This window comes from Spermophilus citellus, assembly GCF_964194105.1.
Source record: "Spermophilus citellus genome assembly, chromosome: 18".
NCBI lineage: Eukaryota > Metazoa > Chordata > Mammalia > Rodentia > Sciuridae > Spermophilus > Spermophilus citellus.
In genome coordinates this window covers 10365407-10389254 of record NC_138200.1, presented here as the reverse complement: position 1 = coordinate 10389254, position 23848 = coordinate 10365407, and the positions used below count along the sequence as shown (strand labels likewise).

Below are 23848 nucleotides of genomic sequence, written 5' to 3'. Positions count from 1 at the left end.
TCAGCTTCTGCAGTACTCCTCGGAAACCAGGAGCCCCGGTGGTGAAGAGGCGTCTGTTCCCTTCTGGGCTTCAGCCCCTGCCACTGTGGGTCCCTGGGCCAGCTCCCGTGGGACTGGGGAAGAGGTGTATTTATTGACCCCTGAGACACTGAGCCCCCTTTCCACCCCATGATTATTAGAGGAGCCTTGGGGTGGAAAGAAACCCTAGATGAAATGCAGGCAGGTGACGCTGGGGAACAGGGACTCCGCTCTGCCACTCCTGTCCCCAGAATCAAATGGTTTCAACCTGTTCATGCTCAATTCGCCCCTCCCTGCCCTGTTCTATTTATAGACTATTTATTGTTTTAAACGAAATAAAAGCAAGTGGAATCCTTGTTGCCAGCAAAGGAAACAGGGTAGGCCTTCTGGTGTCTCCCTGCTCCTTTGGCCCTGGGTGGTCCTCCCACCCAGCTCTGGAGGCCTGCCATGCCAGGGCCTACAGTTTGAAAGTCACCTCGCTGCCCACACCTTCCTCAGCCCATGAGCCTGGACTCAAGCCCCCTTCTTAGGAAGCATGGTCAGAGAGCCATGTTCTCAGGCAGGGCTGCTGCTGTTCAGTTGTCCTTTGGGCAAGTTGTTTGGAAGGTGACCCACAGCTCTGGTGGTTCTGTTAACTTTATTTTAATTGAAATGGAGGCATAACATATCCTAGAAAAATAAAGATTTAGGATACAAACTAGACACAAGGGTCAGGGTTGCCCCGGGGACAAGGGAATCTTTGGTCTGGGGCTAGAGGTGATGTGGCTTTAGTCCAGAGGAGTGAAGGGGAGACCCCACTCTGCCTACACCTGCACCCCTTCTTAGCAAGAAGGGAGAAGCATGGGGAAGGGTCCATCAGTCTCTGGGCTCAAAACTTTGTCCTCCACCCTCAGATTCCAAGCATTCTGAGAACACGGGGTATCAGTGGAGCTATTAATAGTGTGTTAGGGAGAAGAGGGAGCAGGAGATCTGGCCATTCCGCAGGGTCTTCAGCTCACAGCTAGTACCAGGTGGAGGAGAGCAGAGCCTGCATCAGGCCCCCAAATTCCCCATACATATGGCAGGACAGCAAGGAGAGGGCTGTAACAGAGGCCTCCCGTGCAGAGAGGGACAGAATCCTAGACAGGGAGTGGATAGCGTGTTCCCTGGCACCTCTAGGACTTGGAGAGGCCACCCAGGCTGGAGGGATGTAGTGTGTGTTGGATCCCCAGACTGCCAACCCAGGCACTGTCCCTGCGTCTTGAGCACCATTGTCAGAAGAAGTGATGAAGCTGAGCGGGTTACAGTTCCAAGGGCTCTTCCACAGGCACCGACTGTAGCTGGGTCAGGACCTTGGCCTCAGCTTCCAGCCCCTCATCAACTTCAGCCCCTGTCGTGGTCCCCAGTAGCAGCCCCTCAGGGTCAGGGTCTGGCAGCCTCAGCACGGCGTGAGGAACCTGTGTTCCCAGCCCTTTTTCTGCATCTAGCAGGCCCTCTGTTCCTGTGTTCAGCTCTAGCCCTGCTGGCCAAACTGGCACAGCTGCAGGTGACAGCATCAGACCCTCTGGCGGGGGTGCTGGGAAGCTGGGCAGGAGGCCAGAGTCCGGGGAGAAGGGTAGACTGGCTGCAGAGGTGGCCACAGTGGGTGGTGTTGGCTGCTGTGCAGAAAGTGTGCTCAGGCTGTGGGCCTCTGGGAGGGCTCCTTCAGGCACTGAGATGGCTGTCTCTGACTTCACGGGCAGGGCCAGGCCAGGGGCGGGTGGCAAGACCTGGGAGACCAGCATGCTGGTGGGGAAGGTGGCTGTGAGGATGATCTTGCCCTGCTGCACGGCCACACCTGTGACAATGGGGCTGCCAGACACAGGGTTGGCCAGGAGGAAGTTTCCTGTGGGGAGAGGAAATAGGTAAGAGTTGGAAGCAGCTGACCAAGAGCATGTAGAGATGAAGCTGCTGGAGGGCAGGCAAATGGCTCCCTCAGGATGTATGGCAAAAACTTGGGGGCACACTGGCAGAGGGCACAGGGAAACACCAGGGATGAGATGCTTCCTCCTCCCAGAACCCAGTGACATCCCTACCCCAAGCTGCATCCAGGCCGTAGGGAGGCAGGAGGGAGTACCTGGGGCAGTGGCTGAAGGCAGCTGCAAGGCAGTCACGCCCACCCCGGAGTTGATCAGGTGTACATTGGCAGGGCCTGCTGCAGCTGCCACCTTCACAGGGCTGCCCGGTCCAGCTGCCAACAGCTGCAATGGCCCCACAGCCTGGGGCAGGGTCACCACCTGGGAGGTAGGCACCACCTGGGGCAAGTTCAATAGTGGGGAGTTGGGCCCCAGGCCCGAGGGGTACCCGGGGGGTGGGGAGAGTGGCACCACCTGGGGGGCAGCCACAGTGGGCACCGGCCCTGGAGGCAGAGGGAAGGATGCAGCTGGTGGGGGGCCAGGTACCACTTGGGGCAGGGGCCCTGCCATGTCCTCTCCAGCTGACCCCGAAGCAGCCACCTGGGCTCCTTTGGTCTCAAGAGCCTCAGACTGCGCCTCCTCCAGCCGAATCTCCCCAGTCTGAGGGTCCATGACAAGGGAGGTCTTGGCCTCACTGGTCCCCTGGGGACTGGGCTGTGGTAGAGGGGCACCCCCTCCTCCTGTGAGCAGTAGGGGCCCCAGGCTGGAGGCCTCTCCCAGAGCCAGGCTGTTGATGATGACAGGACTGCCATTGAGGAGAACTGCTGGGGAGCTGCTGGCAGCCAGGAAGCTCCCATTTACCAGGATGGAGGGGGAGGCGGGACACGGAGTGGGAGGGGTGGCCCCTGCCAGGAAGATGGAGCTCTGGGTGGGGGCCTCGGCAGCCACTGGGGCCATCCCTCTCTCCAGGTCCTCAGGACTTCGGCTGGACTCATCCTCAGTAGTGGGGTTTCCATCAGACTCGCTGGAGGGAGAAAGGGTGGTTAGCTGTGATCCCCGAGGGCGGGATTCTCTGAGGAGCAGGGGCTGACCCCTGCTTCCCGACCTGCCCCAGCCCCAGCTTTTATGGACTATTTCAGGGGTCACAGATCATCCCAAGGACCCTGCGTTGGTAGCCACCACCGCGGGAAAGCTAACCCTGGAGCAACCTGAAGAACAGCCTGCTTTCCGGGCGTTTGCCTCTGGGCAGGGCCGTGCACCAGGGCTTCCCCCCAAGTCCCCTGGGTAGGCAGACGCGTGGCCTGGACAGTGAGGAGGCAGTTGCCTGCTCAGTTCCCAGCGTCCCTCCCAAGAGGCGTCAGAGGAGAGCGAGGCCGGGTGCGCGCGGGGTGGGAGGGGAAGGGCTTGGGTTACAGGGAAACCGGAGCCGGGGAAGGTTCACGTTTCACAACAAAGGCAGGGGCCGGACCACGCTGTTCAGGCTGGAGGGGGCGTGGGGGTGGGTAAGAGTAACGGTCAGGGAATGGCCAGGCTGCGAAAGCGCCCAGAAAACCACCCCTACCCGGGGTAGGGTGGGCAAGGGCCCCTCCCCCACCCCCTTTAGAGGCCCTCATTTTGGCACTGTTTGCCCTACAGAGATCCCGAACACAGGGGGGGTTTGATTTGGAACTTTGAGTGCAGCAGCGGGAAGAAGAGGTCTCCGGGCCTCTGCTTGAGGTCCCCGGAGGAGAGGAACGAGGACGTGGGCCTGATCCATCCAGCTTAGTCCCTACGCATCTCGGAGGCCTAAGGATGTGAGCGGGAAGTTCCAAGAAGCCCGGCGCCGAGACTCCAGCAGTGGGCACGGGGAGTTGGAGGCTGGTGTCCTCGGGAAAGGGGGACTTGCGCCTCCCGGATCCCCTCACCTCTTGCAGGGCGCGCCGCCGCCGGTCCCGGTCCGGTCGCGCTGTCGCCGGTTTTTGAACCAGTTGCTGACCTGCGTGAGCGAGAGACCGGTGAGCGTGGCAAGGCGACGCTTCTCGTCCGGCGTTGGGTAACGGTTGCCGCGGTAGCAGGCCTTGAGCGCGGCGCGGGAGCGCTCCTTGAAGCAGTAGACGGTCTCCTCGCCGTCCCAGATGGTCTTCGGCAGCGGGAACTTCTTGCGCAGCCGGTATTTGTCCACTGCGCCCAGCGCGCGGCCGCGGGCTCGCTCGGCCTCCTGGTAGCGCGCGCGCAGGTAAAGGTCCTGCAGGAAGGCGTGGTGGGCGGCGGGGAAGGGGCGGCTCTCCAGTAACCGGTAGAGTTCGGCGTACTCGCCCCGCTGGAAGGCCACCAAGGCCCGTGCGCGCAACACCGGGTCGCTGCCACGTAGGCGCTCGGCCGGGGGCAGTGCGCCTAGGAAGCGGCTCAAGCGACCAGCGTGGCCCGCCTGTAGCAGCGCCTCACAAACGCACGCCACCTGCTCCGGCGAGAAGCTGAGGCCCGTGGACGGTTCGGCAGCGGCCTCCGGGGGTGACCCAGGGACTCCCGGGGACCCCGAGTCCTCCGCTCCCGCAGCCGCTTCGCCCGCCCCGGCCCCGGCCGCCGCCGCCGCCTCACCCTCGGCTGCCTGCAAAGTCTGCAGGAGCTGGCGCGCTTCTTCCTCCTCCTCTTCGGTTGCCGCCGCCACCGCCTCCCCACCGGCCGCCGGCCCCGCGCTCGGCTCGGCAGGCAAGGTAGCCATGTTTTGCAACTTTGGGAAGTTCCTCCCTCCTTCTCCTCCCTCGGGTTTCCACCAGCCCCCTCCCCCGCCCGTCCCCTCTTTCTGCCCCCGCCTAGCGCTTCCCGATCTTCTCGCCACACCCCCCCTGCCCCCCGAATGCCAGACCCCAGATCTACACTTGGGTCTCTGTCTCTGTGTGTCCGTTCCCCTCTCCGTCTGTCCGTGACTCTCCCTTTGTTTTCCCTCCGCCTCTGGCCGCGCTTTTTGTCCCCCCCCCGCCCCCAGCGTGTGCCTCTGGCTCAGGGCCTCAATTTCCCCATCGGGACAACAGAGAAGGTAACGGTCCGTCCAGGAGAGCTAAGGGCGCGAAGCCACCTCCGTCCGGAGACTGAGCTTCTGCACGCCTCCGTCTCCAGGGTCCTCTGAAGGCCCCCCCCATTCCCATCTCGGCGCGCGCTCCGCCCCTCGGAATTCCCGGCTCCGCAGGGGGGCGGGTCTGGCAGGGAGGAGGGGCGGGCGAAACAGGGAGAAAGTTTGCAGCAACTTTTCTTAAGCGTAGGTCCCAGGAGCGGATGCGCGTGGCCTGCGCAGGCGCAGTGGAAGAAGAACGGCGGCGCGCTAGCCTGCCCAGCCCCCTTCTTCTCAACCCTTGGGGTGGCACAGCTGAGCCACAGCTGGGGGGGCGGTGCCTCATTGTGGCCCGCTCGCCATGTCCTATTGGCTGGATGCCGAGGTCCCGCCCCTCATGTTTTTCCTTCCCCCTCCCCGATTCGTCCTCTTTGCGTCCCGCTAGCTCCCCGCCAAGCTATTGGCCAGCTCTACTGGCCTCCCGATTGGCCCACCGGGCAACCTCCTCCGCAGAACGCGTACACAGCTACACCGCGGAGTCCAGAGCTTCAGGCAGACGAAAGGGTCTTTTATTTGCGAGGGTCGGGGGTGGGGGTCCTAGGTGGGGCCAAACAATAAATACCGAGGAATGTCGAGTCTCAGTGCATCCAAAACGTGGATTAGGGTGATGGGGTCCTGGAGGCTGTCAGCAAGTCGGAGGATAAAGGCAATAAATATCCAAACCACCAAGACGGGCGGAGCCAGCTGTGGCTCCTAGAGCAGCGCACGTAAGGGGGGAGGGGGGCTGGCAAAAGCAAAAGGTTCCCGAGGGAGCAGGCAGAGGTGACGCCGAACGTTCGCTGCGGTAGAACGTTCCGGGGAGAATAGGAGTTCATGCACAGGGAGGATTTGTGGTTTGCGAACAGATGGCAGGTGCGTGGAGGGTGAAAATCGGATGGCTGAGCTCCGGTCGGCTGCCTTTTCGGACCGCGATTTGCCCATCCAGGTGGAGGATGGCTGAGCTCCGGTCGGCTGCCTTCTCTGGACCGCGATCTGCCCATCCACGTCGGGGCCTCAACCCGCCCAGAAGAAAGCAGTGATCGGCAACTCCCCCAGCAGCAGCCGCAGCAGCCTCAGCAGCAACAACATTCCTGGCTGCAAGTCCCCCGCTAACCCCATTTGCCGGCCAAGGATCCGGCTCCTCCCTTCCCGGCCGCCAGGGGGCGGGCCCGGATCACAGGATTGGAGCTGGGCGAAGACCCGCGCTCGGAGCGGTATGAACTGGGAGGCGGTGGGAGCAGCTTCTAGGCCGAGCCCGGGTCACCCAACCCTTTAACCGAGCCTGAGGTCTAGGGTTCAGGGGACGAAGGTGGCTCCCGGGCGATGACAGATTGGGACGAGATGGCCTGCGCTGGCCACCAACCCAATGCAGCCCAAGGAGGCGGCACGAGCCAGAGCAGCGGCGAACACGAGCAAGGAACACGCCTCCGATAGGCCAGGCCTAGGGACCTACGGGCGAGAGGGCGGGATCAGCACTCGGGACGGCCTGATTGGTTCCTGAGAGCCGACCCGCCTATGCCTATAAGGGTCCTCAATTCTCCAATCCCGCCCCACACCCCCTACAGCTGGCAGCAGTGGCTTCTCGGCTCGCCAGCCCGAAATCCTGTCGCAGCTCATCATTGGCCGCTTCCTAGTGGCCTGTATTGATTGGCTGCCTGTGCATCTTCCCTTCCCGCGGAGGCCAAGCCCGAAGGGGTGCAGCTAAGCGGTGGTGGCTTAGGGTGGGTGGAGTGAGGCCGGGGCAAGGCAGCGGCGGCGAGACAGCGTGGGACGTACCCTGGCAGGGAGCAGCAGGTGGCGGCGGTGCATGGGGCCTGGCCCCACCAGCGGGGACTGGCCCAGAGCCACGGCCGGGGGGCCATCTAGCTGGAGAGAGAAGGGACAGGTGACCCGATCGGAGCCCAGCCTAGCCCTGCCTCCTTCGGCAGGGGGTGGGGGCGGGTGAGAGTGAGGAAAGTCGAGGTCGGGGAAGGAATCTAGGGAGATCCCCGGAGGGATTTGATGAGAGGCCCGAACTGAGGGTGAGCCCTAAATCTGTACGGGAGGGGGGTTAGCAGGCCTGAGGCAGGGGAAAGAGAGGGGTCTTACATGGGAAGGTGGATCCGTGGCCCGGGGACTGGGGACCCCCGTGACAGCTGGAAGGAGAAGAGAGAGGCGTATGGCGCGTGAAGGGGCAGAGAAGGGAGGTGGCGCGGCGTGCCCCAGCCTGGGCCCCTTTCCTCCCCCAACTTGTCCCCCTCGCTGGCCCACCTCCTCCCCGCGCCCTCCCGGAAGGGGGCAGATGAGGGACTCGCCTGCGGCTCCCTCTGTCTGCAGCAACTCCAGCTGCTCCTGCAGCTGCTGGATGTGCACCTCCAGGTCTCGGTTCCGGGCTTCGGCCTCCTGTAGCTGACTGAGATGAGGAAAGAAACGTGACCCACTGGGGTCTGGGCTGCAGAGTGTCAAGGGTGTCGGGGACCCTGTGCCCCGACCCCGACCTGGCGAAGTTCTGGTTGGCCGTGCGGATGGCCTCCAGCTCGAGGCGCAGGTTCTGTCGGCTGAGCACCTCCTCCTCCAGGGCTTCCTGGAGCTCCCGCAGGGTCACCTCCGGCTCTGTCTCTGCCGCGGGGGCAGCAGTTGGATCTGCCACTTCAGCCTGTGGGTGGGGACTGGGGTTGGGGCCGCCTGTGGCTCCTGGAGCACAGCTTATCCACTCCCCACCGTCACCCTGTCTCTAGAATCCCCATAGCTTCAGCGAGTCCCCTCCTGTCCACACAGGAAGCAAAGAGCTGTTCTCAAAACTCAGCTTGACTGACCATGTCCTTTCCCTGATCCAATGTTTCCAGTCCCCAGTGCCCCAGGACAAGGTGGCTTTACCAAAAGGCCTTGCTTGGTTTGTTTCCTGCTGGTCTCTGCACCCGCCCCTCATGTACCCATGCAGCCATATGACTGACCCTCCTGTCACTTTTCAGAACAAATCAGCCTCAGATAAACCGGCAGGGTCCCCTCAGGGCTTCTGCTCTTGATATTCTCTCTACTGACCATGGGACATTTTTCTCTCCATGGGTGGCCCTGCCTCTTTCACCAATCCTCGGCTCAGACTCCTCAGAGCCCCCCACGCACACACAGAGTTAGTGCCCTGTTTTGATGTCCTCATAGGGACCATCTCTTGACTGAAGTGACCTTATCTCTGCTGCTTTGTCTGTTTCTGTCCTCTAAATTCCCAGAGGCACAGGCACCTGGCAAGTGCCAGCGGGTCCCTCCTGCTGCAACTGACCAGCCTCTCCTCAGCTACTCACCATGTCCTCTGGGGGGGACACCCTGGGCTCCACGCTGGGCTCTTGCACACGTGGCTCAGGCAATTGCTGGGCCTCCAGTTCCATTGGTGTGGGGTCTGGGACCTCACTGTCCCTGCAAAGAGGAAGAGGGGAGGAAGAATCCTTCCTACCCAAGAGGCTGCCAAGCCCTGGGAACCCATGGCCTGAGGACATGGAGCAGCTGGCCCATGGTTCAACCAGGAGTGAGGGGGAGTGAAGGGGGGACCAACTGTCAGGTGAGTTGACAGGCCCTTCTCTGTCTCGAATGTGGCCTCAGGCCCCTGGGAGCTGCCCTTTCTTATCTATGGAAACAGGGCCCAGACACCATGTTCCAGGGTCTGTACATTCCCTCCCTTAACCCCATGACCTTTGCATACCTCTCTCCTCGGGACCTCAGAACAGGGAAGGGGTCCTAACGAGGAAGACCCTGCCAAGTTCTGGGCACCTCCAAAGATGTGGTCATAAGACTGGATGTGGGATTCCTCAGACTGTGACTGAAGCTATTAGGACACCCCCTCATGCTCAGCTGCTGGGAGGGGGTGTAGGGCAGAGATCTCCTAAGAATATGAACTTTCAATAAAAGTGGCATCCTTTGACCAGCAGTCTCTCCCATGGGAATAGGCCTCAAGGACCTATGTAGGCTGGACAAGCTCTGAGACCAACCTGTTGGCTGTTTGTAGCAGCCTGGGTTGTAACAGGACGTGTTAAAGCTGACCTGACCTGACCTGACCTGCGGTGAGGAGGAGACTAGACATGCTCATGACTGATAAGGGATGCCGTTCGCAGATTAGGGAGCAAGCTGTTCTCACGGTGGATAAACATGTTTGCCAGCTTCAAGCCAGAGCTGTTGCTGAATGATGGGCTCAGACGCAAGCTTCCTTTTCCTTAATCTTATTTCTTAATTTACTTGTGATAAGCAGTCTCATTTATATAATTGATGCTTTTTAAAGGCTTTATTGTTACATGACTACATTCTGTTAAAATTGATTGTAAAATTCCAAGCTTATTTTACCCCTGACTCTGAGTACTAGAAATGTAAAAGTCTAGGGTTGCAGAATTCTGGAAGACCAAGCCTACGGGCTCTAAGGTTTTGCAATTGAATCTAAAATGGTAAAGTACTTTAGGGTTCCTAAGAGTGCTTTGTCCTAAAATGATCCTGCAAAAAGAATATTGATCCCACAAACCGACGGGTCACCAATAAGCCTGGACATAGTGGTCCTGAGCCTCCTCCTGGGGCCTCTGCAGACTGGCACCCTCCTACACCTCACATGCTGCACAGGTGCACTTACCTGAGGGCCATACAGGAGTAGGAGTAGCCCACAAAAGGCAGGTGGACCCCCAGCGGCATACCTTCCGGAATGTCCGACAGTGTTTCCTACGCAAGGGACACACAGATGTGACCAGCAGTTACCAGGGCTGGTCCCTGACAACTGCTGGTCATCATGGCCCAACAGTTGTCTTTGTTGTCATGGCTTAGGTGTGCTCCAACTCCAGGATCATTTAAAATGACCTCCCCATCATTTTTTTCTAGTCGCCTGTTGCTTCCCCTTCAAGGCCCTCACCACACTCTAATCACAGCCTTCTCTGGGGTGTAAGTGGATGAGGGCAGGGGCCAGAGCTGACTTGGTCAGTGCTATGTCTCCAGAACTGCCCAATAGAAGGGCCCCCAGGCCTGAGTGAAGGATTCTGGGGCAGCTTGTTAAACTGACACCAGGCCCAGCTACTCAGGAAGCTGAGGCAGGAGAATCTCAAGTTCCAGGCCAGCGTGGGTAACTTAGCAAGACCCTATCTCAAAATAAAAAATGAAAAGGGCAGCTGGGCACTGTGGTACATGAGGCTGAGGCAGGAGGACCTCGAGTTCAAACCCAGCCTCAACAACTTAGCAAGGCCCTAAGCAACTCAGCCAGACCCTGTCTGTAATAAAAGGGCTGGGGGAGCTGGGGATGTGGCTCAAGCGGTAGCGCGATCGCCTTGCATGCGTGCGCGGAGTTCGATCCTCAGCACCACATACCAACAAAGATGTTGTGTCCGCCAAGAACTAAAAAATAAATATTAAAAAAAAAATTCTCTCTCTCTCCTCTCTCACTCTCTTTAAAATAAATAAATAAATAAAAGGGCTGGGGATGTGGCTGGCAGTGGTTAAGCACCCCTGGTTCAATCCCTGGTACCAAAAAAAAAAAAAAAAAAAAGAGAGAGAGAAAAGGCGAGATGGACAAAGGAAGGAAGGAAGCTTCCTCTCTTGCCTCTCTCCTCTCATTCCTCCAGGAAACCCTCCAGCACCTTCCCTCTGGGTCAAGAGCCCAGCCCTCTGTACTCCATCTCAGCCCTGATAACTCTGGGGACTGGACTGTCTTTCCCATTTGGACTGGGTCCCGAGCACTGCGTGGGCACAGCAGGTACTCTAGGGAATGAACGACTCGGAACCCCAGAGGTAGACACTGTAATTACCCCAATTTTATGGAAGGGGGATGGGGAGCTTCCCTCAGCCGAACAGGGGCCGCAGATACCTACCCCGCCCCCGCTCACCATGGCAGTGAGCCCATCCTCCACCACGTCAAAGTTGCAAGTATCGGTGGCACCCTCGAAGTCCGGAATAAAGGGGGGCAGGCTATCTCGAAGTCCCTCCCAGTCAAGGCCAAAGAAGAAAGGATGCTTCCGGAAATCGTCTGCTCCACCTCGTCCTAGCCTTATCTCCGCGGGACACAGCAGACCTTGGATGAGGTCTCGAGCCTCTTCTGGGACCCCAGTGTCTGCCAGTGGCAGAGACAAGTGCTCCTGCTCGGAGGAAGAGTGAAAGAAGAGATGGTGGCCTGGGAGCAGTTGTGGAGCGGCAACGGGTCGCTGTGGCTGAGCTCACCTTGTAGTGGACAATCTTGCCGTAAGTCTCAGCCGTGGAGTCGGCGTAGAAGGGCGTCTGCCCGTAAAACATTTCATAGGCGAACACACCCAGCGCCCACCAGTCACACTCAGGCCCATAGCTGCCGGTCCCAGGGCCGCCGCCCACAGCCTGCAGGATCTCTGGAGACAAGTAGTCCGGGGTACCCACAGCCACAAGGGACCGCACCTGTGCCAACAGGACCAGAGCAGTCCTCCTGACCACCTCCTAACCGAATGTGTGCTCCCTCCCCTCCCACCTCCTTGACCTGTCCAACCCTGCGCTAGAGGACACACTTGGTCCAGGGTAGCTTCCTTCCTTCGCGAGCCTCTAAATTTAGTCCCGCCCCCACATCACACCTCCACATCCCCTCATTGGTGGGCGGAGTTGCTCACCGTTCCATCAGCCCGCAGTTTGAGGCAGGAGCCAAAGTCTGCCAGGCGAATGTGGCCGCAGCGGTCCAGCAAGATGTTGTCCGGTTTGATGTCCCTATGCAGAGGGAAGAGGGAAGAATGTTGAGTCTTTATCTCGCCAGGCTCCGCCCCTTTGGGCAGTTCTGCCTAGTGCCGCACCTAGGGTTCCACCCCTGTGAGGGTTTTGCCGTTCTGGACCTCACTCCCCAGGCCCCGCCCCCAGTGAGCCCCAACAGAGGTGAAGCGGTCCTTCTGTAGACCGGTCAGCTCTAGGTTCCATCTTCCAGGACCCTTCCCATACAAGCCCTGCTGTCCCTCTCAGGGCCCCGCCCAGGCCCTGCCCCTCAGCCCCTGCCACGCCCACCTGTGCACATAGCCCAGCTGGTGCACTGAGTCTATGGCCATGACAATCTCGGCCAGGTAGAAGCGCGCCATCTCGGCCGGGATCCGCTCCCCAAACTTGCTCAGCAGCGTTAGCAGGTCCCCGCCCACGTAGTACTCCATGACCAGGTACTGAGAGGGGGCGCGTCATGGGAATCAGTAGCCCTCCCTAGGCACCAATCTCTGATCCCCAGAGGCAAGGACTCCCAGAGCCACCCGTTCCTGAGTAGAGTCCTCGCAGCCCCATACCAGAGAAACCCTAAAGATCTTCAAGGCCAAATCAGAGACCCTCCCAGGATGTCCCAGGACAGATCCACTTCCCCTCCCAGAGACACTAAGGGAAAAAAGGCCTCCCAAGGCTCAGAAGATAGATCCCAGATACTCCCAGCGCAGGCCTTGCGCCGGAAATGCTGCAGAGCGCTCTCACCCCAGGGAAGTTCCCTCCAACAGGCTCTTCACACAAACACCCAGAATCGCCAGGAAAGGGGCACTGAGGACATCACCTCCCACCCCCTCCTCTACCTGAGACGCGTTCCTACCGAGACAGACTCTCACAGGCGTGCAGGGGCAGCCGCCCCAGGCCGGCCACTTCCTCTCCCCACCGGAACTCACCAGGTAGTTCTCATCCTGGAAGGCGAAGTGCAGCTGCGTGATCCAGCGCCGGTCCCCATTTGCCAACACATCCCTCTCTTCTCGGAAGCACGACACCTGTGTGACACCCGGAGGAGCTAAGGGCCAGGAGAGCAGATCCCGTACCCTCCCCCCCACACCCCCAGCCTGGGCCCCCACCTCTCCTCTCTTCAGCATGTCCCACTTATTCATAATCTTCATGGCATACACCTGGCCCGTCTGCTTCATCTTCACCACCGCTACCTGCAGGCGGAAACACAGGGACTGACAGTAGCCCAGATGACTGGGAAAACCAAAGGGCCTGGACCAGACTCCACCACCATCTTCACCCAGCTGCGGCCTCACCCTGCAGTGGCCACGCCACGCCCCTGGGCCTCAAGCTCCGCCTCCAGCCCAGGCTCAGTCTTAGGTTCTAACATTCAGTCCATTCATCAATTTCTCAGGCCCTGCTCCAGCTCCTGTGCCCCACCTACAGCAAATAAAGTGCTGGCCCACAGGGCCACTCAGGACTCACCTCGCTGAATGCCCCGCGTCCAATCACCTTCAGAATCTCAAAGTCATCCCTCTGCAGTCGAACCTCCTTAAGCCTCGCTGCAATGGGCTCCACTGCAGTAGAGGAAGAACAGACAAGGGTCTGTCCTTCAGTCTCCCCTTCTCCCTGCCCCTCAGCTCCACTGTAGCTCTCCCACATAAACACCATGTGATGTTCTGGGACCCTCCCGTGGAGGAGAGATGCCTGGGGACCTGTTTTTGGCACAGGGCTTGGGCCAGAGGATGCAAGGTGGGAAGAGCTGGGCAGTACATGCCCCGGCGCGGAAGCCTTGAAGAGCAGGTGCAGAGACAGCCCATTTCCAGACCCCCGAGCCTCAGGCCCTGCACCCTCACTCTGGATGATGATTAAGGTGCTGTCTCCGGTCCCCGTCCCCAATCCCAAACTTTTCATTTTGTATGTCTTTGGCTATGACCCAGAGCTGCAGCTGTTTCCAGCAGTCTAGATGAGGTGCTGTGCTTCTCGAAGCACATTTTGAGAAACAGAATTTGGAGCTAGGAGGCCTGAGAGAGGGGACACCAGTGCCAAGGCACAGCTGGGGCACTGTTGGAAGGGCGTCCAGCAGTCCTCCCGGAAGGCAGCAGGAGGGCTCCAGCTGAGGAGGGCCTACGGCTAGAAAGGCTCAGCAGCAAGGGGTACTGGCCAGGAGTGGAGGCCGAGGTTCAGGGACAGTGGGAGGTTCAGAGGGAGGCCTGGCCTCCCACAGGGTGGAAGAAGCCAGAACCTGGCAGGCAGGGTGGAAAAGGGATGGGTATGGGCATTAAAGAGGGGAAATTGAGTAGGTTGTGGAGGTGAGAGAGGGGGTTCAGGGAAAGTGGGCCCACAGGGAAGAACTGGCCAAGGGGAGGACAAGGGAGGGAGGAGAGCGCCAAGACATTGAGCCCTTTTAAGGCAGCAGGAACCCAGGCCCCCTCCCCCACCCTGGAAGCCTGGCAGGGGAGGGGCTGCAGGATGCAGCTCAGGCCACAAAAGGACTTGCTTCTTCCAGGAGAGCCAGACCCCTGCCCCCATCCCAGATCTCAGTTTACCCTGCCAGCCAGCTTTACAGTCGGTAAAAGGGAGACCAAGAGAGTCACAGAGGAAAGGGGTGGGGAGGGGAGGGTCTTCCAGAGACTGAGTGGCCTAGCCTTTGGCCTCTACCTTCCCATCTGTGAAATGGGAGAGGAGGAGAGGAGCAGGCCCTGAATCATAAAGAGAAGGATAGGGGACCAAAGGGAGTTGGGAAAGGTTCAGACAATGACCAAGAAGGGCACACAGGCCAAGAGCCAACAGCAAGACACTGGGGAACAGGCATGTGGAGTGACAAAGCGACAAGGTATTGAGGTGACAACAACTAAAGAGAGCTTGAAACTGTGCTGGGTGTTGCATGGGGGCAGGAAATTGGCCTTGGGGCATTTTTCTCCCAGACTTGTCCCCAGGTCCTGGGAAGACCTTTTGAGAAGGGTCTTTGTAGGACAGCTAGAGGGTTAGAGGCCCTGAAATAGGACCACCAAAGGAGGCAGGAGCTGGCAGGGAGCACGGGTTGGCCCACCCAGGCTAGCAGGGACCAATATATGGGGGATAAGGTGGCATCACAGAACCCAGGGAGAAAGGGAACAACCCCAAGTTGTTCCTCCTCAACCAGGAGGACGGGGATATAGTGGCGCCTGTCTGCAGAGCTGGCTCTTCCTCAGGGCCTGTGAGTCACTGCACCCTCTCGGGTGCCTGGGCACCTGTTGGGGCAGCTGGAAAGGCTGGCGCCGAGCACCTGCCTGTCAGCTACACCCCTGGCAGCTGCCCATGCTATCCCTCTTGGCTAACCCCTGCACTTTGGGAACCAGGGTAGAGGGCCATAGAAGCCATTTGGAGGAGAGGGTCCTAGGAGATGGCTGCAAACATGTCCTAGCTCTGGACTGGGGCAGAAGGAGCAGGAAGAAAACAGGAGGCCAGGCCCAGCCTAGCCTGCCATGGTTCCCCCTCCATGGCTCTGAGTCACGGCTGCCCTGGCCTCTGCTGGCCTTACTCTGCCCTGCCAGGGTGGCACAGCGGGTAGGGGCATGTTGCCCCAAAACCCAGGTCCAAGCTCTGGGCCTCCATGCAAGATCTCTCCATGTTTGTCCCATTCCTTAAGAGCCAGGCCCCTGTCCCCGCCCCACCCACGGGGGCCACACAGGCAGCACTCACCCCACTGCAAGAAGTCGGCCACATACTTGTCCTGGGCCAAATCGGAGGCACCCAGCTCCTGGTGGACGCCCAGGAGAAGGTCGAGCAGGGGCTCCAGCCCCAGGAAGCCGGGGTCCAGCGCCAGCTGCTGGAGCCGCCTCAGCCGCACCTCGGCTGACATGTTGGGCAGACAGCACCATGGCCCTTCCCCGGGCCGGGGCACGGGGTCCTCCTGTCACGGGGCCTGGCAGACCCTGTCCAGGCCCCGGAGTCCTGGCCGCATGTCTGCCTGCCCTGACTGTCCCCTGGGCCTCTGGCCACTTCTCTGCAGCTGAGGCCTCCTACTTTTCTCCCCACCCCTTTGCCCAGCCCTCCTCCCGCCTCCCAGCTTTAACCCCTCAAGAGCCAACACCCCAACTCTCCTTCCAGCACCCCTCAGAACACTGTGGTGCCAGACTGCGGGAACTGAGAATCTTAACTTGCACCCCCAATAAAAAGGTGGAGCCTGGGGAAAGTTAGTGTGAACAAGGTCCAGAGGAGCCCTCCCACTGCCCAGAGGGGCCAATCGAGGCTCCGTGACCCAGGACCTACTCCCCTGGCTCCTGCCAAGCCCCAGCACTGCGGGGTGGGGGGAGGCGAAAGGGGTTGAGGCCTGGGAAGGGGGGCTGGAGGCCAGAGCAGCCTTTCTTGTGACTCAGCAGTGGAATCCAACTTTGGGACAGTTAAATTTAGCCCCGGGCCCTCTACTTCACACTTTCTCTTTGGCGGGAGGTGGGGAAGGGGTGGTAAGGAGAGAATCGGGAGGGGATGCTCTCAGAAGCCAGGGCCAGGGGTGACCTGCTGTCCAAAGGCTGGGGGAGGAAAGTGATGTGGCCAGGCCCTCCCCAGGCAAAGGAGACCCCAAAATAGCTCCTTGGCCCCTGGCCTGGTGGCCACATTCCTGCCCAGGCTGGGATTAGAAACAGAAACATGTCGGGGGTGGAGCGGGAAGGCGCCACTCCCTGAGGCTCAGAGAGGTGGCCAGGAGGAATCAGTCTGTCTTTTCAGGGTGGACAGTTCTCTCCAGAGGAAATCACGGCCTCCAGTGGCACTGGACACTGGGCCAAGGCAGGGCCAGGCCCGAGGCATCAGGCAGTAAAGACCTGTCCCAAGGTAGCTCAGGGTATTCACAGGGAACCTTGGGAGCTGCCTGGGGGCTGGGCTTCTGGGCATGCCCTGGAGTGGCTGTGATACTTTAAAACGACTTTCAAAATGCCCACTGACAAAGAGGGGCCCCTGCTGTCCCCTTCAAGACACTGAGTAATCAGATACTCTTCTCCCACAGGCCCCCCACAAGGTGCCACCTCCATGTGCAGTGGACCTTGTCTTCCCGTCCCTCCCCAGGCTGAGGGAGGCAGGCCTGGCAGCTGCTTCCTTTCGTAGCTGCCAAACACACGCACAAACTTCCTCTCACTCGCAAAAGGGACCCAGCTCTGTGCAAACAGGGAACTTTAGTATAAATAAGAGGTCATGGGGGACAAGGAGGGCCCTGGGGGCTTTCATAATTTAACACTCTTCAAAAGCACAGACAATAGCAAGGGGTGGGGTGGGCTAGGGTGAGGGCCCTCAGCCCAGGGGCACTGTAGAGCTGGAGCTCCTTGTGGTGGGGAGGTTCTCCCCAGGAATGACCAGTCACATGCTGGGGACAGGGATGTGGGTTAACACTGATGTTTCAATGGAAGGGGTCATTGTACTTGGCAGTGGGTGGGGACAAGGTTGAGGCCCCATGGGCTGCTACATCCCCCGTATGTGGGCCAGTCTGGGGGACCCCCGATATTTGTGCAGGGCGGGGGGCTGGAACAGTCCTTTCATCATGGTTAGTCTTGTTAATACGTTGATCCGTGAGGTCAGCAGGGAGGGTTATGGCTAGGAGGTTGGGGGCATGGGGTGGGGGACCCCCGACATCCACGGCTTCACACCACTGTGCCACTTGGGGAGTTGCCTGGTTGGGAGGAGATGCCCTGGGGAAGATGAGAGGGAGATGGGAGAGGTTAGAAACCACCTGGGACTTCTGCTTATGCCCACACAAGGAGCCAGCCAGGAGTCCTCAAGGCTGCTGCCACCCTGGCCCTGCCCCTCAGTCCACCCCAGACCTGAGGCTGCCACCCTAGGCTGGGGCACACACAGCTCAGCTAACTTCCCTGTCGCGGCAGTCGGCACTCTGATAAAATAATTCAAGTCCTTGGTAATCCTGGGCAGATGATGGGACAGGGGCTGAATGGAAGGGGGGACTTCTGACATGAACCCCTGAGATGCTGGAGGAGAAAGAACTCAGGGACAGTCCTACCTCTACCACTGACTTGCTGGGTGACCTGGGCCAACTTCCTTCCCCTGCCTGGGCCTCGGTCTCCTCGTCTGTGAACTAGGGAGACAGAGGGGTCTCTTTCAGGACTCAGTCCGACTCCCCAAGCTCCCCCACCCCTGCCTCTGAGACTGCTGTTGGGTTCCAGGGATGCAGAACTCTAAACTTCTGAAACCAAGGCCCCAAAGATCCGAGTGGCAACCCTCAGATCTGGGATCCTAGGTACTATGCCCAAACCCTAGGGAGACAAGACACCAAGACCAGCTCCACACTCACAAGGTGCCTGAACCCCACAGCCACCCTAGAGGTGGGGGCATTCACCACAGGCCATCTGAAAAGCACTCTGCCCTAAGAGGTAATGCGTACTCAAAGAAGGGTGGTGACTTGCCTGGGATCGCACAGGGAGCAGAACTGCAGGCCTGGGCCCTGGGTCTGACTGCCAGCCCAGAGTCTGTAGTGGGCTCAGATGCTAAGAGCCCAGTACCCAGGCCACAGCCAGGCCCTCCCCCCCCCGGCTCAACTCGCCCCTGGAATATTGGCCCAAAGTACTTTACAAAGCTCAACATTTAAAATCCAGATTTTCCATAGAAATAGCTTCTAGTTCAAGTGACAAGCACTGAGACTGGGCCATGCTGGGACCATTGCCTGTTCTTTCAGCAGGCGGCCATGGCCTTGCCACCTCCCCTCTCATTCTTGGCCTTCTCTGCTGACTGAAGGCCAGGGCTCTAGAAGCCATCCCTAAGCCTCAGAGGTCCTGTTCTGCGACACTTAAGATCTCCATGCTTGCCCTTATCCCACGTGGCCAGAGGCTGTGCCAATGACAAACCCTCTGCCCACACCCGCCTCTTCCCAGAGAGCATTCTCCTGCGGGCTGGCGACTCACCGCCTTGCCTGGCCGGGCCCAGGTGCAGATGAGGCCCTCCTGGCAGGCGGTGATGATGCAGTCCTCCAGGAACAGCAGCACCGTCAGCCGCTCCTGGGCAATCTTCTTACACACAAGGGGCTCCAGCAGTGGCACCTCATGGATGCGTGGGCACAGCGCGGTACCCAGCACTTTGGCAGGGTCCAGGCGACTGCGGGGGGCAGGGCCGCTGGGCTTGTCGCCGCCGCCACTGCCTCCCCCGCCGCCCCTGCTGATGTTGCCCAGGCTGTGGTAGCGCTTGTGTTCCTTCTCGGATCCCCGGTCCCGTCGCTCCTGCAGTGTGAGGGTGGCAAAGCGGCCGATGCTGAATGGAGTGCCCGGCTCTGCCACTGTGCCTGGGCCGCTGGCCTTGCCACCACCTGCCGGGTGTGGGAGGCTGTTGGAGCGAGACAGGGAGCGGGGCAGGGGGCCTGGGCCTGGCTCACTACCCCGAGAGCTGCCCGTGGCGGGTGGCGTGGCTCCGGGCGTGCCAGGGAGCGTGCGAGTGCGGGCCAGGGGCGGGTGCGGGGAGAGCACATCTTCGGTGAGGTCCCACAGGCAGAACTGTGTGTCCTGGCCCGCCGAACCAAAGCGGTAGGTGATGGAGCCAGCCTTGGGCAGCGGGGACAGTGGGACTCCCCCACTCGAGCTGGTGCGGGTGGCCTCGGGCTCCTCTTCCTCTTCACCACTCCGATCCCCATCAGCACTCGCTGCTGTGGTCTCCTCTGCTCGTGTAGTGTAGGGGTCAAAGGCCACAGCATTGACCCAGGACTTGTGGCCATGGCCCCGAGCCACCACCCGTCCCTCAGTGAAGGACCACACGGTGACCAGGTCATCTTCACCTCCTGTCACCACGTAACGGCCATCAGGGCTCCAGCACACACACAGCAGGCCCCCAAAGTAGCTCTTCATGAGCCCCCGCAGGAGCATGGAGTCGAAGTGGAAGACACGCAGGCAGCCATCCTGGCTGACGCAGGCCAGGTGTCGGCCATCAGGTGAGAAGGCAAACTCGTTGAGGGGCCCCTCGCCGACTGCCCACTTGGCCAGCGGGTTGCGGGGCGCCTTGCTCTTGGCAGCATAGACAGCAAAACCCTCGCCCTGCTTCAGCAGGCTGTACTGGGGAGGGGCCGAGGCGCAAGGATGGCTGACGTTGTACAGGTAGAGGTGGCCACTGGCGTGAGACGCCAGGAACAGGCTTTCCGATTCAGGGAGCCACTTCAGGTATGTCACCTTAGTCTTGTCGATCAGCCGCTGCAAGGGGAGACAGACTGGGATTGGGAGAAGGCTAAGAACCCCTGGCCTACCTGTCCGCAACCCAGACCCCCAAGGCCTTGGGACATGCGCCAGCTCACGCAGCAGGCCCTGCCGGCACAGCAACTCCCAGGCTGACGGAGACAGACACCGGATCATAGGAAGGCCAGGGAACAAAGTCTACCTTGGAGGTGGCCCCAGGGAGTTCTAAGGAGCCTCAACCTCCCATCTTTGGCAAGGGGACAGTCCTGCCCGTCAGAGAACTGTACTCTGCCTAAAGCTCTCCCTCCTCTTCACCATGTCAAGCTTAAAGCAAGAAATTTCACAGAAATGAAGGGATCCTGGTCTGTCTGGTTCCAGGCTCTGGGCCTGGAGTGTGAGCAGCTCACACGGGGTGCCTTGAACACACTCCCTGGACCAGTGAATGACAGCCCCTCCTGCCAGCTGCTCAGAACTTCCCAGGCACCTTTGCTCCTCTTTTCTCCTTCCTCGTAGCTCACATCCAATCCTCCAACATATCCTGTGGGCTTACCCCTCAAAGGACCCTTAGAACTGACCCCGCCCTCCCACCCTACTCCAGCCACCCTGGCTCCAGCTGCTGCCAACCCCACAGTGCCCTTCCTGGCCTGCAGCGCCTGGCTCTTCTCTACGTCACCAGAGAGATACTTTTAAATACAAGCCAGCACTTGGCCCTGCCCTGCCTGGAACAAACATTTTGCAACCTTCCCCAACTGGAGTTCCAGAGAAGACCAAGCCCTAAAGCCCTGAGGTAGCCACTGTGTGTGATGGACAAACCTCTCCCAGGGGTCCAAGCTGCCTCCATCCTAGTGGGGCTGAGAAAACCCTTTCTGTTCTGTGGTTCGGACCGACCAAGCTGTGAAAGGCCACTCCACAGGCTTCCGCCTAACGCGGAAAAGGCAGTCCCCCCTGACCTTCCAGCTCTGCATGAAGTTATTTCATCTACCTTCCTTTCTTCCCCAGTCACTATTCCAGCCACAGGGCCTTTGGCTGTCCTGCCTCAGGGAATCTGTCCTGACCATTCCCTCTACTCAGAATGTCCTTTCCTGGGAATTTTTCTCGCCTCCTTCAGGTCTTCATTTCAATGTCACCTCCTTAATACCCTCTTTAAGCTCACCAGCACCCCTCCTGCCCTCCCTGCAATGCATTCTCCACGGGTCTTACCACCTGCCGACACACTGGACGCTGAGCTCATCTCAAGTGCCTGCTTCCCCAGCCTGACTGAAGGCTCAGCGGGAGCAGGCCCGTCTGTCTGTCTGTTCACTGAGATGTACTTGGAACGATGCCTGGCACAGGATAGATGCTCAATAACTATTTTGTGAATGGATGAGCTAATGAATTTTTAATCCATTCACTCTTTCACTCACTTCCTTCAGCCATTCATTCTGAGAATATTTCTGGAACACCTTCTCTAAGAATGAGATACAGGACAAGAGCAGTCCCTGCTTGCAGATAAGGTCACTTGCTGGCATTTCCTCTTTAGCCAAGTTGGCCCAGGCGCCAATCTCCATTTATAATTTTACAATAGTCTTCTCTGGACGAGAAACAATTTTACAGAGGAGGAAAACTGAGACTCGAACAGCCACCTTCCCAAAATCACAGTGAGTAAAGGAATTCAAATCCAAAACCCACAGAGCTCAGAATTTGCAAAGCAAGACATCAAAAAAGTCCCAAACAGTGGCTGGCCTCGGTCCTCTTATCTGCAAAATGGGAACCATAATTTCTTACTCTGTCTGTTGATGAAAACTCTAGAAATAAAGTGTTCAGTACAGGGCTAACATGGCACATGCCCTTGGCAATTCATTCTTTACCTCCTCACCACCCGCCCCTCAGGCCTACACTGCTCTAAGGAAGCTGCAGCCTATGGCAAATAGCATGTGAGTGGATGGGGAAAAAAAAGGTTATCTGGGGTCTTCAATCACCTCCTCATTGAATAGCTTGCTCGTGTCCTTCTTGATGAGATCCAGGTACTGCACCTGGCCAGCCGAGAAGCCCACCAGCAGGGAGATGGTCTCTGTGGCAGCAGTGAACTGGTTGAAGTCGTGGCAGGTGGGCTGGGTGCCCTTATAGATCCGCTTATCAATAGGCTTGTTGAGGTCAATGGACTTGAGCAGTGGGAGAAAAGCAGTTATTGGTTTATACCACTGAGAGGAAGGAAGAGAGGCTGAGGTTGGGGGAAACCGCTAAGAGGAAGCAAGGTTAAATCCCTGAAGGAAGTGGGCAGGTGGGTGGGGAGAGAGTGAGCAACCACAGACAGGAAGGAGACCCAAATATCAGAGGGGGGTGGAAGCAGGGGAGGGGATAGGGAGGAGGAAGGGGGGTTGGAATGGACCTAGAAGCATACTTCCAAAGATCACAGTGCCATTCCAAAGTTGGACCCTCCCACCCTGAATTTAGGGGCATCCTCACTCATAGCCATCAGGCTTTATGGTGCCTATGGTTGCTGAGTTCAGCTCTCTTCCATGACCTCAGCAACTCCCTTGGGACATAGCACAATATCCCAAGACCCCAAAACCTAAGGGTCACTCAAGTCCCAAGGACTTTAAAGCCCAACATCCCAGGATTCCCTTCAATTTGCACAATTCAGGGGCCCATCAACCTCATATTCCCTCACATTTTAGATACATTCATTTACTTCTGGGCTTTCAAGATCTCCATCTCTCCAGGGGTTTTGCCCTCTGGGAGCTACATCACTTTAGAGATGCCCATGACCCTTAGGATCCCATATCAGGACCTCCCATCACCTCAGATCTCCCATCAGCTTAGATTCTCAATTCCTTCAGGCCCCAATTTTTCTAGGATCTCAGTCACCTATTACCTCTAAGACCTCTAATACTTTCAGAATCTTCCTCACTCCTGTGCTGCCCATGTCTTAAGAACCCCTCCAACACCTCCAGACTGCCAAGACTTATGAGTTGCCCATTTGATCCGAGCCTGATCACCTCAGGATTCGCCATCACCTGCAGAATGCCTGCTACCCTGGAACCCGGCGGGGGAGACCTCATATATCATTTCAGATTGCGCCCCCGCGTCCAGAACACGCCACGCTGGAGAATTCCCCCATCACCTTTCAGTCCTCCATTACCTCCAAGAATCCTGTCTCCTGTGATGTCAATTGCATCTAGGATGCCTTTTTCGGGGCCCCACATCAATCTGGGGACTCTCCTATCACTTTCCTGGGACCTCCGTCTTCCTAGCATACAGGCCCCCACGATGCTGGCCACTCACCCGTTGGCTCCCGCGACGACAGCACCCGGGGTAGAAATAAAGCTCACGGCCCAAGTTGAAGCAGACGCGGTCTCCTCCTGCTCCCAGCCCCGCGGGCGTGGCGGGCGGCTCCCCGGGCCCAGCGCCGGCGCCGTCGGGTTCCCCGAGGCGCACGAGGCTAAGGCGTACCGCCGGCAGCGCGGGCCCAGGCCCAGGGCCTGCGGGCGGAGGGGACCCTGCCGGGCCCGCGGCGCCGGGGCCGGAGGCGGAGGTAGGGCCGGGCGGGGGCTGCGGCGGCTGGGGTGGCGCCGGGGTCTGGGCAGAAGCCGGACCCGACCTGCGAGCGGCGCCGTCGCCGGGGAGCAGCTTGTAGAAGCCCTCGCGGGTGCGGAACTGCGACTTGATCTCCGCGCAGTCTCCCATGGCAGCACCGGGGCCCGAGCCGCTCTCTGAGCCGCCGGCCGCCATCTTGGGCGCCCCCCGGGCCCCGCCGCTGCCGGACCGCCGCCCGCAGCCGGGCCCCCTACCGGAAGCCGGGGGCCCGCACCGGAAGAGGTGGGGTCGTTGCCCGGGCGACGCCTCTTCGATTGGCACCCGGGTCCGGGGGCGGGAAGAGCCCCGGCAGTCGCTCCGGTAACGGTTCTGGGGATGTGGGCGGGGCCAAAAGATGGGCGCGGCCTCCGTGTGGCTATCCGACTTGTGATTGGCTGCAGGGGCAGGGCCCTCAGGGGAAGAGGGCGTGGCCAGTTGGAAATCTCAGTCCCTAACAACGGCGCTCTGGGGACTGTTTGCCTAGCAACGGAGAGACCCTCAAGAGATAGCTTCCTTCAAATTGGATCCTTCCTATGACGTCACAGCTGACCCCAGCTGATTCTTGTGTCTTC

At 59.4% G+C, this 23848-nt stretch overlaps 3 protein-coding genes across 15 annotated transcripts; all 3 read right to left on the bottom strand.

The window, feature by feature from the left end:
- Nucleotides 1-635: 635 nt before the first annotated feature.
- On the bottom strand, nucleotides 636-4844 carry SIX5 (SIX homeobox 5). Of its 4 annotated transcripts, none has more exons than XM_081273440.1 (4): nucleotides 3797-4844; nucleotides 2367-2916; nucleotides 2114-2291; nucleotides 636-1882 (listed from the first exon to the last, which is right to left on the bottom strand). In XM_081273440.1, the coding sequence occupies exons 1-4, from the start codon at nucleotides 4591-4593 to the stop codon at nucleotides 1299-1301; spliced, it is 2109 nt and encodes a 702-aa protein (XP_081129566.1). In that variant the 5' UTR covers nucleotides 4594-4844; the 3' UTR covers nucleotides 636-1298. The 4 variants fall into 4 exon arrangements, with proteins under 4 accessions (XP_081129566.1, XP_081129567.1, XP_081129568.1 ...); XM_081273441.1 differs by having other exon boundaries at nucleotides 2114-2273; XM_081273442.1 differs by having other exon boundaries at nucleotides 2114-2255.
- A 587-nt stretch (nucleotides 4845-5431) lies between these two features.
- Nucleotides 5432-15613, bottom strand: DMPK (DM1 protein kinase). 9 transcript variants are annotated; one of them, XM_081273446.1, is made up of 15 exons: nucleotides 15268-15613; nucleotides 13069-13160; nucleotides 12714-12797; nucleotides 12537-12632; nucleotides 11908-12056; nucleotides 11526-11619; nucleotides 11113-11319; nucleotides 10767-11030; nucleotides 9545-9630; nucleotides 8238-8349; nucleotides 7437-7594; nucleotides 7254-7351; nucleotides 7048-7094; nucleotides 6736-6825; nucleotides 5432-5602 (listed from the first exon to the last, which is right to left on the bottom strand). In XM_081273446.1, the coding sequence occupies exons 1-15, from the start codon at nucleotides 15425-15427 to the stop codon at nucleotides 5447-5449; spliced, it is 1893 nt and encodes a 630-aa protein (XP_081129572.1). In that variant the 5' UTR covers nucleotides 15428-15613; the 3' UTR covers nucleotides 5432-5446. The 9 variants fall into 9 exon arrangements, with proteins under 9 accessions (XP_081129572.1, XP_081129576.1, XP_081129575.1 ...); XM_081273450.1 differs by having other exon boundaries at nucleotides 5468-5602; nucleotides 6736-6821; nucleotides 15268-15612; XM_081273449.1 differs by having other exon boundaries at nucleotides 5468-6408; nucleotides 10782-11030; nucleotides 15268-15611.
- Nucleotides 15614-16711: 1098 nt separating this feature from the next.
- DMWD (DM1 locus, WD repeat containing) lies at nucleotides 16712-23595 on the bottom strand. 2 transcript variants are annotated; one of them, XM_081273444.1, is made up of 5 exons: nucleotides 22986-23595; nucleotides 21680-21862; nucleotides 18471-19739; nucleotides 17573-17647; nucleotides 16712-17246 (listed from the first exon to the last, which is right to left on the bottom strand). In XM_081273444.1, exons 1-5 carry the CDS (start codon nucleotides 23430-23432, stop codon nucleotides 17199-17201), a joined length of 2022 nt encoding a protein of 673 aa, XP_081129570.1. In that variant the 5' UTR covers nucleotides 23433-23595; the 3' UTR covers nucleotides 16712-17198. The 2 variants fall into 2 exon arrangements, with proteins under 2 accessions (XP_081129570.1, XP_081129569.1); XM_081273443.1 differs by lacking the exon at nucleotides 17573-17647 and having other exon boundaries at nucleotides 22986-23557.
- Nucleotides 23596-23848: the final 253 nt, after the last annotated feature.